General features: G+C 41.8%; 1 protein-coding gene across 8 annotated transcripts in view; it reads left to right on the top strand.

Moving 5' to 3' along the window:
* The window catches only part of RERE (arginine-glutamic acid dipeptide repeats), a 465,254-nt gene that overhangs the window by 207,846 nt on the left and 239,100 nt on the right, over window positions 1-18,308 (top strand). For 5 of the 8 annotated variants that reach the window (XM_017956872.3, XM_017956875.3, XM_017956864.3 and 2 more), the window contains one exon: window positions 238-363. The exons of 2 other annotated variants lie outside the window; for them this stretch is intronic. In XM_017956872.3, coding sequence (XP_017812361.1) covers window positions 238-363 — 126 coding nt within the window. Of the gene's footprint in view, window positions 1-237; window positions 364-2,838; window positions 2,897-18,308 lie in introns of those variants that run through there. One more of the 8 variants, XM_031664177.1, reaches the window with a different exon arrangement.

Genomic DNA, 18,308 nt, shown 5'->3' with positions numbered 1-18,308 from the left:
AGGACCTGGATTAAAGTGTAGAGCCAGAAGGGTCATATGTTTGTTCACACTGAAATAAGGTAACAGCTTTGATTAATGCAAAAAGGTTAACTTTAGTGGTAGAACAAATTATCTGAGGTTTCAGAGGTCATCTGCTAAAGAGTTTTTGCAGATACCGACTTGTGTGCTGCGTGCCCCTAATAACCAGGGCATGATGGAGCATTGGGCACGTTAACTTAAAACTGTTTTCTTTTTTAGGTCCACAACTCCCAGGCCTGTTGCAGATCTCCAACTCCTGCTTTGTGTGACCCCCCAGCATGCTCTCTGCCGGTGGCATCACAGCCACCACAGCATCTTTCTGAAGCCGGGAGAGGGCCTGTAGGGGTAAGGAGAATCCCGTTTTTAAAAGCTATCAGTATTTTATATCCCATAGGGTATAAAATAGGAATATTACCTCCCTCCCCAGAGCCCCTTTTAAAATGTGCTGTATTATATGTGTTTTTAAAGGAGTAACAAGTACATGCACAGAGGAAGCAAAATACGGGACTTGCCTTACCCCTCTAGGACAGTTCCAGAAGTTAGCGGGGTTTGGTGGAAGGGTATTTTGGCACCAGCAGAGAGCATGCTGGGCTGCTGCAAGGAGCAGGAGCTGGCAATCAGCAGCGAGTATGGATGTTGGCAACTGAAATGGGGAAAAAAGGGGGTAAGTTTGAGTTCAAGTGTGGAATGTGCGTTTCCCCAGGCTCATTGGGACTCATGGCCCACCAATCTAAACTATTTTGGGTGTTGTCTTCTTGGGTGACGTTTTGTAGAGTATTGCTCAGACATAGCGAGGCTTTTCTCCAGTGCTAAATATAGAATAAGCACTTTAAGAGGCTTGGGTCGGGCTGTAGCTATACTTCTTACAGCTATCCCTTGGTTATTCCTCTGTTACTAGTGGTGGTCCTGAGGGATGTGTAAGAGGCAGCATGATGAAGTATCTTTAGTGCTTTATCCCTTAAAGCACAGGAACCCGTGTGGGTGATCACAGGGGTTATTATCGTGTAGTGCACCCCCTTTTTAGGAAAGTTCACACTTGTCTTCCTTTTCCTTCCTTTAATGGTAGGACTTAATGGAGAATTTAATGGTAATGTTTTCTGAAAGTCGAGTATTTATTATTCTGAATGACTACTGGGTTAATAGGAAAGAAGTGTAGTTTTAGTTAAGCATTGAAGTCAGTGTAAAGAAGTGACTGTGGCACCCCAGTTCATAGTGAATTAGCAAATGATACAAGAGGATAGCAAGGTCTCTCACACTTAGACACACACAATGCAAGATACTGTCAATATATGGTGAATTGTTCAGTTGCAGTGTAGAATATTAATATCTTGGGGCAAAGAAAAGAAAGTGCTCCAGATGGGCTGTGGCTCTTGGGAAAGTTCTGTGAAGGTGGGTAGGTTTTGAGGAGCTGGGTATGTTTTTCACACATCAATAAGAAGTGGATAGGCTGAGTGTAGCAGCCTTCCAGGTGTACATGGCAGCCTGTCCTTATAAGCAACGCAGGCAGTGAGACTGACGAGTCTGGGAGTTGTGAGAAGATGACCCGCAGGACGTCACTGAAGAGCACAGGTTAGTGGATTTTGGGAGGCAGATGTGGAGATATAAAATGGGACTAGATTATAGAGTATCTTCAGGGTTAGCAAAGTTAAGATTTTATGTCATAGGCAGTAGAGAGCTTGTGTAAGCTTTTTTATTCTAGGCAAGCCAACTTGCAGACCACTGCTTAAGAAGATTGACTGCAGCAGTTTGCAGTGTGGAACGGGGAAAGATGGTGAAAGTTCCAAGTAGGAGGCTAGGGCTGCCATTCATGGGTAAGAAAAATGAAGAGGACCAAGACAGTAGAGATGATATATTGATAATTGTAACCAAATCAGGAGTAATTGTTGCAACAGCATAACATGTTTACATATTTGCTGATATAATTACTCAAGGGTCATACCAAAAAAGGGGATAGGGGTTTCACATTGTGGAAACCTTGGAATTCTTGAAATAATAGCCATTTACGGTAGAAGAGAGAACCCAGTGTAGTGTAGATAAAAGTCTAATTTTAATTCCCAGAGAAAGACTGACGTCTTAAGGGACAAATTAGTAGATTCCCAGTGTGACTACCTAGTTTTAAAGCTTCAGCCTTTACCAGTTACCAATATGTCTTATTTACTGATATGTCTTATTTCCACATATATCTAAAAAGCAGGTTTTATCTTTCAGGCTGATATTTTCTTAACCAATGTGGATGCTATTATTAATACTTTTATTTAGTGTAATACTCAACAGGATTTGCTGAATGGATTTTAAGTCTTCCCCAAAATAACATTAATTTTTTTGTAAACTTTTTATATTAGAATTAATGATGACTAGTATTTAATTTTTAGCAATAAAAATATTTGTGTCTACTGATGATTTAAATAAGTTCATGACTGGTGGAGCACTTGGGTACATTATATGTAGGTGTGAGAGATTCTGTAGTGAGAGGACAAATCATCTTTTAGTCAAGATGATGGTACATAAAACTAACTGTATTGATTGTTCTTTAATGATGCTTTGTGCTGCCAAAGTCATTTGAACTGGATCTGAATCAGAGCCAGTTGGCAAAGCTTCCCCATATGTGGAGCTCTCATAAATCCTGCAGGCACACAGACCTAATACAGTGTAATGAGAGAGCTGCTGGGAGAAAAAATTGATTACAGGGTTGCAGACAATATCATTAACATTTCTTGCCGTGATACACCAGATGTCTTCCCTAATAGACTATTTTTGTTAATTTAGTTTTTATAGGATAGCATTGATTGCATCATAATTTAACTTTCTTTGCATATTCAGGTATATGTGATCTGTGTTTCTACACTAATGATGGAATAAACTCATCAGATTTAATTTTGTAAGTTTTAACTTATCTGTTCATTTTTCTATCTGCTAGAGAGACAACATTTTTACTTGTACTGATAATCTGTTAGCTTGGATATTTTCTAGTAAAAAGTACTGTGTTCAGTGGTGGGGAGGGAGTAGTGAGGGAGGTAAGAAGGCAAAGATAACATTACCCAGAACCTCCCTAAACTGGTCAGAAATGATTCTACCCACCAGCGGATTTACATAGAAACCACATGGCACCATGACAGAGGCTCTAGCCAAGGCAGGAAAGTTGCAACCTTTCAAGGGGACTTACATGCACATTTATCTTCATTGTCACGGTTGTGGCTCTGCAGGACAGGACTCCTGTTGGCTGCACCCATCCTGTTCCTCAGTAGAAGATCAAGGACTAGTGAGGATATTAGTTAGTTAGCATTTTAATTCTTTTAGCCATATCTTTTTGTGTGTTTGACCTCTGTTGGGTGGTTAACACACATAATTAGGATAGTATTGTAGGGGTGGTTTGAACTGTTTTATTTGAGTAGTGTTTTGTTTTGTTTTGTTTTTGTTTTTGTTTTGAGACAGAGTGTCACTCCGTCACGCAGGCTGGGGTGCAATGGCATGATCTTGGCTCACTGCAACCTCCACCTCTTGGGTTTAAGCGATTCTCCTGCCTCAGCCTCCTGAGTAGCTGGGATTACAGGTGTGGGCTACCACACTCGTCTAGTTTTTGTGTTTTTAGTAGAGACAGTGTTTTGCCTTGTTGGCCAGGCTGGTCTTGAACTCGTGACCTCAAGTAATCCTCTCATCTTGGCCTCCCAAAGTGTTGGGATTACAGGTGTGAGCCACTGTCCCTGGCTCTGTATGTTTTGTTGTTGTTGTTTTTTGAGACAGAGTCTTGCTCTGTCACCCAGGCTGGAGTGCAGTGGCACGATCTCGGCTCACTGCAACCTCTGCCTCCCAGGTTCAAGCAATTCTCCTGCCTCAGCCTCCTGAGTAGCTAGAACTATAGGTGCATTCCACCACACCAGGCTAATTTTTTTTTTTTTGTATTTTTTAATAGAGATGGGGTTTCACCATGTTAGCCAGTATGATCTTGACCTCCTGACCTTGTGATCCACCCACCTTGGCCTCCCAAAGTGTTGGGATTACAGGTGTGAGCTACCGTGCCTGGAGTGTGTGTTTTTTTTTTTTTAATCATTGTTTTTGTTGTGCATTTTCCTTTAGGGAACGTTTTTTCTTTTGACGTGTTTCTTGGTAACACAGGATATGTTAATTAACCTTTCTAACTCTTAGTTTTCTCACTTGTTGTATGGGTATAATACTAGTATCTATGACAAAGGGTTGCAAAAATTAAATAAAATAATTCATTAAATTTCTTAGCACCATACTTAGCATATAGCAAGCATACATTAAGCATTATCTATTATCCTATAAGACTTGAATTTTACAAATTCTGGTCTTTTCTCTTTTCTTTTCTTTTTTTCTTTTTCTTTTTCTTTTCTTCTTTGACGGACTCTCGCTCTGTTGCCCAGGCTAGAGTGCAATGGCGCGGTCTTAGCTCATTGCGCCTCCGCCTCCCGGGTTCAAGTGATTCTCCTGCCTTTGCTTCCAGAGTAGCTGGGATTACAGGTGTCTGCCACCATGCCTGGCTAATTTTTGTATTTTTAGTAGAGACAGAGTTTCACCATGTTGGCCAAGCTGGTCTCGAACTGCTGACGTTGTGATCTGCCCGCCTCGGCCTCCCAAAGTGCTGGGATTACAGGCGTGAGCCACTGCGCCCGGCCCAAATTCTCGTCATTCTTAATCTGAAATCCATAAAGTCTTTGAGTTTTAGAGGGTCTGAACATCCTGAAATTGCTAGCAAAGTCTCCTATATATGTGCATTTTTCTGGAAAGAGGATCTATACTTTTTGACTATGGATGCCTATCAGTAGATTGCTTAGGTGTTGAAAATAATTTAAAAGTTAAGATTAAAAACAGTGAAGGTTCTGCTGTTTGTCATTTAAAACCTCAAATCAGCCCAGGCATGATGGCTCACGTCTGTAATCCCCGCACTTTGGGAGGCTGGGGCAGGTGGGTCACTTGAGCTCAGGAGTTCAAGACCAGCCTGGGCAACATGATGAAATCACATCTCTACAAAAAAATTAAAAATTATCTGGGTGTGGTGGCATATGTCTGCAGTCCCAGCTACCCAGGAGGCTGAGGTGGGAGGCTTGATTGAACTCGATTGTTCAGAACTCAGTCAAACCAGTGTTAAAAGAGTTATTTTTACTTAAGTAAGGCATTTATCATTAGTAAGTATCACTTCTAACATTAGTGCTTTTCATGCTTGCTACTGTAGTACCATTTAAGAATTAAAAATGAAAGTTTATTATAAAGTGCTTTTTTAGAAATGCTGATTGTATTATATTTGTTACCTACTTGTTGCTTAGAAAGAACTCCAATCTGGTTGCTTTTTTAGTGGTGCAGAAGTTTCTTGAGGCTATATTACTTTTTCATTATTTACTGTGGCTTCTCCGCTTTGGCATACTTCCCCATTAAGTGTGCCAAAAATAACTGTTGATAAAGATCACAAGAGATTGCTTTTTATATTTGATTTTAATGAAAGATATTAAGACGGCTGGATTTTCAGAAGAACTGCTAATACAAATGTTGGGATTAATCCAGCTACCCTAAATGAAAGATGATTACTAGTTGTCGACTTATAATGTAACAAATTAAGAAAATTCTGAAAGCACCCAACTGACCTATAATAACAAGGCTGACTGCTACCAGCATCAGAGAACCCGGCTGGGCCCGCTTTCCTTTCACCCGGAGCAGTGTTGTGTCTGCTTCCCCATCAAAGCTAATTGTCAGTTAATTTATTCTTTTTTTTTGAGACAGGGTCTTGCTCTGTTGCCCAGCCTGGAAAGCAGTGGTGCGGTCTCAGCTCACTGCAGCCTCCACCTCCTGGGTTCAAGCAATTCTCCTGCCTCAGCCTCCCGAGTAGCTGAGATTATAGGTGCCCGCCACCACACCTGGCTAATTTTTGTATTTTTAGTAGAGATAGGGTTTCACCATGTTGGCCAGGCTGATCTTGAACTCCTGGCCTCAGGTAATCATCCTGCCTCGTCCTCCCAAAGTGCTGGGATTACAGGTATGAGCCATCACGCCTGGCCTAATTTTTGTATTTTTAGTAGAGATGGGGTTTCACCATGTTGGTCTCAAATTGACCTCAAGTGATTCCCGCCTTCGAACCCAAGTGTTGGGATTACAGGCGTGCGCCACTGTGCCCAGTCAATTTATTCTTAAGACTGTCTTTTCATCATATTCATCATCTTTTTTCTAAAAGGGGCATCAAGCCCTATTTTTAGATCACAAATATCAATAACCCTATGCTTTTATAACTGCCTACGATTTAAACAGCTTTTTGTTACCATAGGCATATATTAGATTTAATGATCCTTTGCAAGTTTTATTCAGCTTCTTGCTCTTTCAGGGATAGTGCATTGCTCTCTTTTGCTTAGAGGCACTGTTAGGACTTAAGCCTTGCTTTTCTTGGGCTGTTTCATGTTTTGGAGTTTTTTTTTTTTTGTTTTACAGACAGGGTCTCACTCTGTCACCCAGGTAGGAGTGTAATGGTGCCATTCTGGCTCACTGCAGCCCCGACCTCCTGGGCTCAGGTGATTCTCCTTTCTCAGCTTCTCAAATAGCTAGGACTATAGGTGCGTGCTACCTAAAATTTAAAAATTTTTTAAATTTTTGTAGCGATAGGGTCTCCCTGTGTTGCCCAGGCTGGTCTTGAACTCCTGGCCTCAAGGGATCCTCCTGTGTCAGTACCCCAAAGTGCTAAGATTATGAAGTCACTTCGCACAGACTATTTGATTGAAAAATATCTGAACAGCTGAGTGTGGTGGCTCATGCCTGTAATCCCAGCACCTTGGGAGGCTAAGGAGAGAGGATTGCCTGAGGCCAGGAGTTCAAGATCAGCGTGAACTGGTCAGACTAGTCTCTGACCAGACCCTGTCTCTACACAAAGTAAAAAAAAAACAAAAAACATTAGGTTGAGTATGGTGGCTCACACCTATAATCCCAGCACTTTGCGGGGCTGAGGCGGGTGTATCACTTGAAGTCAGAAGTTCGAGGCCAGCCTGGCCAACATAGCGAAACCCTGTCTCTACTAAAAATACAAAAATTAGCCAGATGTGGCGGGTGCCTGTAATCCCAGCTACTTAGGAGGCTGAGGCAGGAGAATCACTTGAACTCGGGAGGCAGAGGTTGCATTAAGCCGAGATCACACCACTGCATTCAAGCCTGGGCAACAGAGCCAGACTCCATCTCAAAGGAAAAAAAAAAGGCCAGATATGGTGTTGTGCGGCTGTAGTACCAGACTCTAGTACCGGCTACTCGGGAGGCTGAGGCAGGAGGATTGCCTGAACTCAGAAGTTCAAGGTTACATTGAGCCGAGATTACGCCTCTGCACTCCAGCCTCGATGACAGAGTGAGACTCTGTCTAAAAAAAAAAAAATAAAAATAAAAAGAGAGAAAGAAAGAAAAAAAAAAGAAGTCTAAACAAATATGCGGGGCTTATTCTAGGCTTTACAAATTCTCCGGAATATTTTTAGCAATGGAATTGCCAAAGACATTTCTGGCCATGGAAGTAAGCTTGTGGTTTTATTTAATCTAACTTTGTTTTTAGGATATCATACTATTTTTTGATGGGAATTTTTTTTTTTTTTTTTTTTTTAAGACAGGGTCTCTCCCTCTGTTGCCCAGGCTGGAGTGCAGTGGCCTGATCATGGCTCACTGCAGCCTCGACCTCCCAGTCAGATGATCCTCCCACCTCAGCCTCCTGAGTAGCTGGTAATACAGGCGCCTGCCACCATACCCAGCTAATTTTTAAATTTTTTGTAGAGACGGGGCTTTGCCATGTTGCCCGGACTGGTCTCGAACTCTTGGGCTTAAGGAATTTGCCTGCCTCAGCCTCCAAAAGGGTTAGGGTTACAGGTGTGAGCCACTGCGTCTGGCCGGCAATATCTTCTGTAATTATCAAGGCCTTCAGTGGAAGAAGAGATGGTACTCTTTCCCAAGGATATTAAACGTTTCTAAGGACTGGAGTGAAGTTTAAGTAGTATACTTAAAGTTAATTCTTTTTTAGAGTCTGTATAAATTATTATGCCTGGTGCCTGGAAGTTGCATTTTCAATTCTTATCTTTGATCTTATGTTTTACGATTAGATCGTATCAGATACTTTGCCCATCCCCTTAAAATCAATGTATTTTTTCCCTTTTATCCCAAAATGTATTTTCTAAAGGAAAATTTGAGAATAGAAAATCTTAGATTTTCAGCCTGTAAATAGCTTTTGTGTTCTTTTTTAGGAACTAGTAACCTATTTTCAAGAAACATGGTGTCTAAAAGGACAGAAGGGCGTGTGTTTCCATCATGCTAGCTGATTTAGTTACTCTATTCCTCCCACCTTTCGGCTTTTCCCTCCTTATCCCATTGACATTCTTAGTGAGGTAAGGAAAAAGGCCTATGTTTTAGCTTGATTAAAATTTAGTAGCTGAAGTAACCAAAACATTCATAAACTGAGGAGTTTGAAACTGCTTACAGATTTAATTTTTCTCTGGAGTATCCTAAATATTTATTCCTTGGTAATTTTTTGAAATATGTATTTAGTACTCCTAGCCATTAGTAAAGTTTAGTTATAGCTTTCCTTCCTTTCACTTAAATTTCCTGGAACATAAATTGGGAAATTTTTAAAATTTAGAATCTGTTTTGAATTTTTTGAGGTGACAGCTGCATAGATGTTAAAAGTAGATAGAATTTTTAAACATTGAAAATAGAAATTATATTAAAAATATAATGTTCTTTGTCACCTGTATCTGGAAGTTTGAAAGGTCATGTCATTTCAACCCTATTAGATGGTAATTGGTGGAAAATAGTTGGATAGTAGCTTCACCTATATAATGTAAAACTTTGGTGTTGGCTGGGCGTGGTAACCTATGCCTGTAATCTCAGCACTTTGGGAGGCCAAGACTGGAGGATTGCTTGAACCTAGGGGCTTGAGACCAGCCTGGGCAACAAAGTAAGACCTTGTTTCTACAAAAAATTAAAAAATTATCTGCTACTTGTGGGGCTGAGGTGGAAGGATCGTTTGAGCCCAGGAGGCTGAGGCTACACTGCGCTGTAATCATGCCACTGTATTCCATCCTGGGTGACAGAATGAGACGCTGTCTCAAAATAAATAAATAAATAAAGTTTGGTGTTAACATAAATTTGTTTTATGCTGCCAGTAATACAAATAGATCTATTTTTTCACTTAAAAAAAAATTTTTTTTTTAATTTGGAGACAGGGTCTTGCTCTGTTGCCCAGGCTAGAGTGCAGTGGCATGATTTCGACTCACTGCAACCTCTGCCTCCTGGGTTCAAGTGATTCTCCTGCCTCAGCCCCCTGAGTAGCTGGATTACAGTCATGTGCCACCACACCTGTCTAATTTTTGTATTTTTAGTAGAGATGGAGTTTCACCACGTTGGCCAGGGTGGTCTCGAACTCCTGACCTCAGGTGATCTACCCGCCTTGGCCTCCCAATCCAATCACGCTGGGATTACAGGTGTGAGCCTCCGCACCCGGCCTTTAGTTATCTCTTAAAGTAAGTTGGGAAGGCCAGGCTTGGTGGTTCCCACTTGTAATCCCAGCACTTTGGGAGGTTGGGCAGGTGGATCATGAGGTCAGGAGATCGAGTCCATCCTGGCTAACACAGTGAAACCCCATCTCTACTAAAAATACAAAAAATTAGCGGGACGTGGTGGTGCATGCCTGTAGTCCCAGCTACTTGGGAGGCTGAGGCAGGAGAATCACTTGAACCCGGGAGGCGGAGCTTGCCGTGAACCGAGATCATGCCATCGCACTCCAACCTGGGGGACAGAGCGAGACTCTGTCTCAGGGGAAAGAAAAAAAGTTGGGAAAGAGTTGATTTGTCCTGTTTTTCAAGGGAATAAATGTAGATTTTACTTTACTGCAATTAGTTAGAGACATTGTTATGTTGACTGACGAGATTTTGTGGTACAATTTCCCATTGATCCATGAGGATTACAAATAATTATCAGCTGTATGGGTGGCAAACACTTTTCTTGAGATTTTTCTTTTTTTTTTTTTTTTTTTTTGAGACGGAGTCTGGCTCTGTCGCCCAGGCTGGAGTGCAGTGGCCGGATCTCAGCTCACTGCAAGCTCCGCCTCCCGGGTTCACGCCATTCTCTTGCCTCAGCCTCCCGAGTAGCTGGGACTACAGGCGCCGCCACCTCGCCCGGCTAGTTTTTTGTATTTTTTAGTAGAGACGGGGTTTCACCGTGTTAGCCAGGATGGTCTCGATCTCCTGACCTCGCGATCCGCCCGTCTCGGCCTCCCAAAGTGCTGGGATTACAGGCTTGAGCCACCGCGCCCGGCCTTCTTGAGATTTTTCTTAAGTAGGATAAACCTCAATTCCAAGCGTCACAGATTTTCTTGAAGGAGAAACTCTGCCTTACAGTTTAGCACAGAAGTAGGTGTTTCATGTAGTAGTGGAAGGGTTTAGAATTTGTTGTGTGGCCAGTTGTTTGGACTTCAGAATGCATTTCTCTATGAACATAAACAGGTTTTTTTTTTGTTTTTTGTCAAGTTGGTAAATGCTGGTTTGAGTTTGTAATGTAGTGAAACACAGAAAGATCCTTCCTTTGTTGCCCACCTTACAGATACATGGACTTTCTTCCTGCCTTTGTTTTTTTTTTTTTTTTTTTTTTCAGTCCTCAACTTGCTATTGCCTGGTACCTCCTCTTCCCCCACAACGAAACAAAATTGAAAACCACCCGACCTCCTCTGTGAGGAGATGGAGCTCTGCCTCTGCCCTCCTTTCAGAGGCCTCTGCCTCATCCTTTTCCTTTTCCTATCCCACTTCTACCTCTTAACATGTCTCAACCTGTTATCTATTCTTTTTGGTTTTTGTCTTTAACTTTCTATTTGAGAATAATTTCAAACTTACAGAGAAGTTGAAAGAGTAGTTCAGGGAACTGCAGTATACCCTTCCCCCAGATCATGGAGGTAGTTAAAAAACCTCAGGTTTTTCCTGTTAAAATCATAGCATCAGTTTGAATCATGTTGGTTACACATTGACTAGTTGTACGATCAGGTGACTTAATCTTTCAGAGTCCCACTGTCTTCACATGTAAGATGAGAATACTGATTCACTTGTTCTGGAGTCAAACCCAGGAATCCATACTCCTTTCAAGCACTTCTCAAGAGATTCTGATGGGCGGCCAGCATTAGCAAATGAAGACTTGTCCCCAACTCCAGTAACCAGTGTAAAAGCAAATCTGATCTTGTCCTTTGCAGGATATAGAACTTTTTCTTCTTTTTTTTTTGAGACAGGGTCTCACTTTGTCACCCACCTAGAGTACAGTGGCATGTTCAGGGCTCACTGCAGCCTCGGTCTCTGTCTCAACCTCCTGAGTAGCTGGGACTATAGGCACGTGCCACCACACCCTGCTAATTTTAAAATTTTTTGTAAAGACGGGGTCTCCTTATGTTGTTTAAGTTAAAGATGTGGAACTTCTGATACAGTTCCAGGGTCTTTCATGTTTTTGAAACTTGAGTATGTTAAGGACTTCAAAAATAGTTTTTGTGTTCTTCTATATTGCTTAATTTCCTCCCTTCCCCAATATAAAAATGAGGTATAATTTGTGTGCTTACATCCCTAATGCAGCTATAAAAGGCAGTTTATAAATTAATTTCAAACCAAACTACAAAACTAGTAAAATTCTGACTACCAACATTAATTTAATAGACTGGGCGATGACGTTGTTGTGAAATAAGTAGCCGCTTGTGATGTAAATGTTACTGCTTCCGTATGGCCCACATTCTTGGATGCTGGGATGGTGCGTGGCTTGTGTAGACGGCTGGATTCCTTGTAATGACTCAGTTTTCCGGTCGCTTTTCTTTCAGTTATTGCCACTGAGAAACCATCAGTGTAAATACAGCTTGCCATGAAATGACTTTGCCTTTATTTGGCATAAGTGTGCCCTTGGCGTATTGAGTTAATCTTGTTTATTTACCAGCTTGTGATAATCATGGTGGTACTACTTAGTTATAGGTAAACTTAGTCAAAATCTTGTGACTCTGAACTCTATTAATGAAGTTGTAAAACATATAATTCCAAAAATGAATGTTAAAAATGTTAAGGTATACATTGAAATGAAAAATAAAAGTGAGCCTCTCCTCTCCACCTTCCACTTCCAGTCATCTCTTGCTTCTGCCTGAGAGGCGCTGTCAGCCAGCATTGTTCTCACATCATGCCTCTGTATGTGTCTGTCCTCTTAGCTAGATTAAGAGAAGGGGCTGTGTTTCATTCACCTTTTTGTTCCCAGTGTCTGGAACAGTTCATGGCTCTGAGAAGTTGCCCCCTATCCATTGTGTTGATAATTTGTTTTAATTACAAGACAGAAAAGTCACATTGATTTTTTTTTTTAATCAGATGAAGAAAGATTTCTTTTAAACAAATAAATTAAATCATGGGACTGTTAACACAAACGATAGCACTTAATACCGTCAAGAGAAAGATTGGCCAATACTAGCCAGAAAAATCTGCTGTGTGTAAGTTTTTTTGTTTTTGTTTTTTAAAAAGGAAGTGACTGTTGGGTGTCTCTCCACCTTGCTTTCTACCTTCCATATAAAGGAGAGGGGCACGGAACCAAACGAGTATTCCTGGCTGTAGTTTTAGTAATTTTAGCGAGCGACATCAGTATATAACTCAAGTTTAGGTTTTTTTTTTCTTCTTCTTTTTTTTTTTTCCTGAACTGTTGAAATTCTTACGGGCTACTATAACTTATAAAACTTATACATTATGTATACATGAATATAAATTTTCCAGTGAACATAGCATGAGGCTGTTTTATTACATTTTGCTTTTCATTTCTTTTTTTCTTATTTTTTTTGAGACAGAGTCTCGCTCTGTCACCAAGCGGGAGTGCATTGGCGCAATCTCAGCTCACTGCAACCTCCACCTCCCAGGTTCAAGTGATTCTCCTGTTTCAGCCTCCCGAGGAGCTGGGACTACAGGCGCTCACCACCATGCCTGGCTGATTTTTTGTATTTTTAGTAGAGACGGGGTTTCACCATGTTGGCCAGGATGGTCTCGATCTGTTGACCTCGTGATCCACCCATCTTGTACTCCCAAAGGATTACAGGGGTGAGCCACTGCACCCAGCCTGCTTTTCATTTCTTTATGTCTGGCCTGTAATGCTGATTTTTGGCCTTTTGCATTTTTATTAGAAGTGTACTGTGCTTTTTACAACAGGTAAATGATTGCCACACGAGGGGTGCGCTTTTGTTTTGAGGCCGCTGCCTTTGGTTGCAGCCTGCAGACAGTGAAGTTTCTCGATGCCTGATTAGAATGGAGAGCGCTGCTGCACTGCAACAGGGCCTTGTAACGATGGATAGTTTGGATGGAAAGGCAGAAGGACCTACGAAGGCAGCTGTCAAATGCCTTTGGTCCTCTCTAATAGAAGTGTGTGTGTGTGTGTGTGTGTGTGTGTGTGTGTGTGTGTGAGATGACCTTGGACGTGAAGGCAGTTGGGATTAAGGTATCTTGATCCAAAAGATCATGGAAGGATGTTTGGGAATAACATCTTAAGGCAAATTACCAGCATAAATGGTTGCTCCCACCTCCCACTCTCAGTCTGTCACCATAATGACATCCACTGTCACGTGGTCTGTACCTCCCACTCCCTGGAAGGGAGTACTAATTATTCACAGCAGCAGTGATAATGGATAGTCGGGTAGTGTAACTGGATTGGGGAACAGTCTCTCAGGATGTAGTTTGATTTGTACTTGAATTAAAAAGTACTGGTGTGGCCGGGCATGGTGGCTTATGCCTGTAATCCCAGCACTTTGGGAGGCCAAGGTGGGCGGATCACTTGAGGTCAGGAGTTCGAAAACAGCGTGGCCCACATGGTGAAACCCCATCTCTGCTAAAAATACAAAACAGCTGGGTGTGGTGGCACGCACTTGTAATCCCAGCAATTTGGGAGGCTGAGGCAGGAGAACTGCTTGAACCCAGGAGGTGGAGGTTGCAGTGAGCCGAGATCACACCACTATACTCCAGCCTGGCTGACACAGCAAGACTCCATCTCAAAAAAAAAGTATTGGCTTGTTTTCAGTGTACACTTTTTTTCTGTGTTTTGAGTACTTTTTTAGTATTTAAAGATGCAAGGACACTCTTGAATCAGTATTACTGCTAACTTTAATATTTGGTTAATTTCCCCTGGAAAGTGGGGGACTTTCTGATCTTCCTGTGTCAGGATAAGGAAATAACAACTGATTTCTGTATCACTTCCCCCTGGCTTTTTCTTTTGTTACTAGCATTGCCTTGGATATATTAAAAATATCCACAGATGTCCAGAGAATTGGCACAGCTATTATTATGATTATCAATCTTCTCTTAAGATACTGAGCAGATTTATTAACAAACAAGCTGGAAATGTACAAAGATATCTGATGAATTGTTGAAAAAATTTTAAAGAAAAACAGCTGTCAAATCGTAATTGACAGATAGATACGTTTAATCTGTAGGACTTGGTGTATTAGTCGGTTCTCAGGCTGCTAATTAAGACATACAGAGACTGGGTAATTTATAAAGGAAAGAGGTTTAATGGACTCACAGTTCCATTTGGCTGGGGAGGCCTCACAATCATGGTGGAAGGCAAAGGAGAAGCAAAGGCACATCTTAAATGGTGGCAGACAAGAGAGTTTGTGCAGGGAAACTCCCATTTGTGAAACCATCAGATCTTGTGAGACGTATTCTCTACCATCAGAACAGGATGAGGGAAACCGCCCCCCAATCCAGTTATCTCCATCCGGCCCCACCCTTGGCACATGGGGATTATTACAGTTCACAGTGAGATTTGGGTGGGACACAGACCAACCATATAATATGTTACTGTGGTTTAAGTAGGAAGACACATCTGTGAGACCAGGAGTTTTTCTCCAAATAGATGAGGAATGGCACAGAATCCTAGGTGACAGTTTAAGGATTGCATGGCAGAAAAGGCTCTGTGATTAAATTCTCTGATGTTGTCACTGAGCTGTAAGACTGGAGATAACACTCTCTCTTTCTGCTGAAAATAAGAATCAATACTCTCTCCTTGATGGGCTAAATTATTAAAAAGAGCCCTTCTTACAATGTTTCGTTGTCTGGGATTTGCCTCAGCTGGTGATTTGTCAGTGGCACAGGGAGATTTGTGAGGCATTTCACATTAAAATTAGTCAGTAGCCGGTGAATCCCTTTGGATAATTCCCTTCCATTTTACAGTGCTCCTGAATAGATTTGTGATTTATTTTTGCTTAAGTAGCTTTGTGTTTTTTTGGGATTATTAAAAGAGAGTTGGGCATCTATACCCTTTTTTTTTAAACCTTGTTTTTCCTCATTTTCTCTGTGTTTAACAGTTTAGTATTGACCTTAGCAAACATCAAATATATTTGCATGGTACATTGACCTGACACTTGGTTAACATACATTGAACTTGAAGTTTCTCCCTTATGAAGGAATTTATACAAGAGGGTGGGCTTGCTTTTTTTCGTTAATTTTAACTGTGGACAGGGTTGGGGTTGTTAATTTGTTAGGTGGTTGGTAGGATTTCAGCTCCTTGATTGAAAAAGAAAAACAGCCCATCTTGTGAGCCTCAGTGACCAAAAGAAATGGTCACTGTGTCATTTGGGTGCTCGTAGTGTCTCATCCCAGCATAGTGTGACGGCTAGGGAGCAAAGAGAAGGGCGAGCCTCCAAGGGAAACCTCTTGCCCTGCTGTCCGCCAGGATGGGAGAAGTTCTGCAGGAGGTCCTGTCATGGGCATTGCTTACTGGGCTTGTCAGTTGGAACAGCACAATTGCAGTCTGCTAGGTGACATTTGCAGCCTTCTGCCTTCTGTCTGAGGAGAAGTAAGACTCTCTACTTCAGTGTTTCAAAGTCAGTGCTGTGGTATATTTACGTTCTGCTGGTGGAGACAGTACTGTTCATGAAATATTTTTTGGCTCAGCCTTAGGAAGAGTATGGGCAAAGTTGTGTTAGAAGATGTTGGTTTCTGTAGCAAAACCATGAGGTGAGGCTGAAGAACAGTGTAATCTCACATTTCTGCTCCCTGAAAAACTCATCAGATTTAAAAATGCTTTTCTCTGGCGTGGAGGGGAGAGGGTTGAGAGGGAAGGGAGACTGATGAACAAAGGGCAGAAAGAGACAGAGGCCTTGAAATCCAGGTGGTCGACTTCTAGTAACAGAGCATTGGACGTGGTTTCTGTGTGTGGAATCTGGCCCTGGTGGGTGTCCAGCTGCCACGAGAGGCTGTGGAGTGAGGGAGGACCATCCTGGGAGAAACAGAGTCAGGTCTGGTTCCTGTATGAGAGTCATTGGAGAGAACCCCGCTGCCTCAGAACGGTGCAACCCACCCAGTACCTAGCTCCGTGACGTTGCTTCTGCTGGAGGGCTGGGAATGCCCTTCACATCCCACCTGCCACCTGCTGGAGTCAGTGCCATCTTCTCATAAGTGGTTAACTGTTTTCTCTTCTGTCCAGTGTGTTCCGAGTTGTTTCCTGTTTCCCCTACCAGATTCACAGCTGGTATGTTCGTTCCTGCTTAGTCCATGGGAGGTAGTCTGGGGGCAAGAGCGAGATGGCATTACAGCAGGCTGGCTTGCTGTACACTTTATAATTCCAGCAAGGAAATCTTTCGAATACACACTTGCATTCTATCTCAGTAGTGTGGAGAACACATCTAGGGTTTTCAGCTTGTTTTGTTAAGCTGCTTGGAGTAGTTAGAATTTTCCTGAGCATATTGCTTCTCCCAACCCCATGAGGCGGGAAAGAGATGTTTAGAACATATTGCTCTTTTAGGAATAAATACAGAACCACTGAGACCTGGACAACTGTTGGTCTTATTTTCTGCTTGGATGAAATGATATCTTCCTGCTGTTTCTTAAGGAAATATAGTTATCCATCCTCACAGTCACAGCTGAATACCAGGCAGTTGGTTGAGTAGTGAGTTCTTCTAGAAGATGGACTGGAAAATTGTCAACAGGATTGACCATTTAAAGAAAAAATCCAGTAAAATGTTTATTTAAAAAATTAATTGAACTCTCTTGCTTTAGAGACTTGACTGTTGTCCACATCAGATCTTGTCTCGTGTGTGCACGTTCATATGTAAAAGGGCTGTGAATCGGAGTGGGAAAGCCTGTGCTGCAGACATTATTCCCTCCCCATGACAGTAAATGCAGGACGGGGGTTCTTAGGACGTTGTCAGATGAATTCTTTTCTATCTACATGTTTTAGTTACGGAATTTTAACATTGATTTTCATTCTGTTTTCCAATCCCATATATTTTTTCCTTCTCATTGGCTTATTGTATGGGTTATTTCAGTGACCTGGTTTAACAAGAGGCAACAAGAATAATTCTTCGAGAATTCAAATGTCCATTTAAAAATTAGCATCAGGGGCCAGGCACAGTGGCTCACACCTGTAATCCTGGCACTTTGGGAGGCTGAGGCAGTGGGTGGATCACTTGAGTTCAGGAGTTCAAGATCAGCCTGGGCAACATGGCAAACCCCGTCACTATAAATAATATAAAAATTAGCTGGGCATGGGGGCACACACCTCTAGTCCCAACTGCTTAGGAGGCTGAGGCCAGAGGATCAGTTGAACCTGGGAGGTTGAGGCTGCAGTAAGCCATGATCATGCCACTCCAACAAAAAAGGAAGAAAAAAGAAAAGCCAATAACCAAAAAAAAAAAAAAAAAAAAAAAAAAATTAGTATCAGTAAAAAGTAAATGATTAAACATTTGCTGTTTTAACTACATATGAGAGAGAAAACCCAGTTAACTTTTCCTTTTTATTGGCTTATGCCCTGGGCATCTGTCATGTTAATGCTTTTGACCTTTCTTAAAGATTATTAAAGATGAAATTTCTTGCGGGTCAAGGGGGTTTGTACTTGAATACCACCAGGTACCTCGTGTCAGTGCTGTTTCCAAAGATAGACACACTATGTGGTAAATCTTTTCAGTTAATTCATTAGAGAAAATTGTTTTCTGCCCAGGTGTGGTAGCTCACACCTATAATCCCAGCACTTTGGGGAGTTGGAGATGGAAGGATCACTTGAGGCCAGGAGTTTGAGACCAGCCCTGGCAACATAGCAAGACCTTGTCTCTACCAGAAAAAATAAAAATAAAATAAGAGCCAGGCATGGTAGCTTGTAGCTGTAGTCCCAACTACTTGGGAGGCCAAAGACAGGAGAATAACTTGAACATAGGAGGTCCAGGTTATAGTCAGCTATGATTGTACTACTACACCCCAGCCTGGGTAACAGAGCAAGACCGTCTTAGTTAAGTAAAAAAAAGAGAGAGAGAAAGAGAAATTTATTTTCCTACAAACTGGGTTTGTTTACAAGAT

The sequence above is a fragment of the Papio anubis genome, chromosome 1 (genome assembly GCF_008728515.1).
Source record: "Papio anubis isolate 15944 chromosome 1, Panubis1.0, whole genome shotgun sequence".
Classification (NCBI taxonomy): domain Eukaryota; kingdom Metazoa; phylum Chordata; class Mammalia; order Primates; family Cercopithecidae; genus Papio; species Papio anubis.
This window is presented reverse-complemented; position numbering and strand designations above follow the sequence as displayed.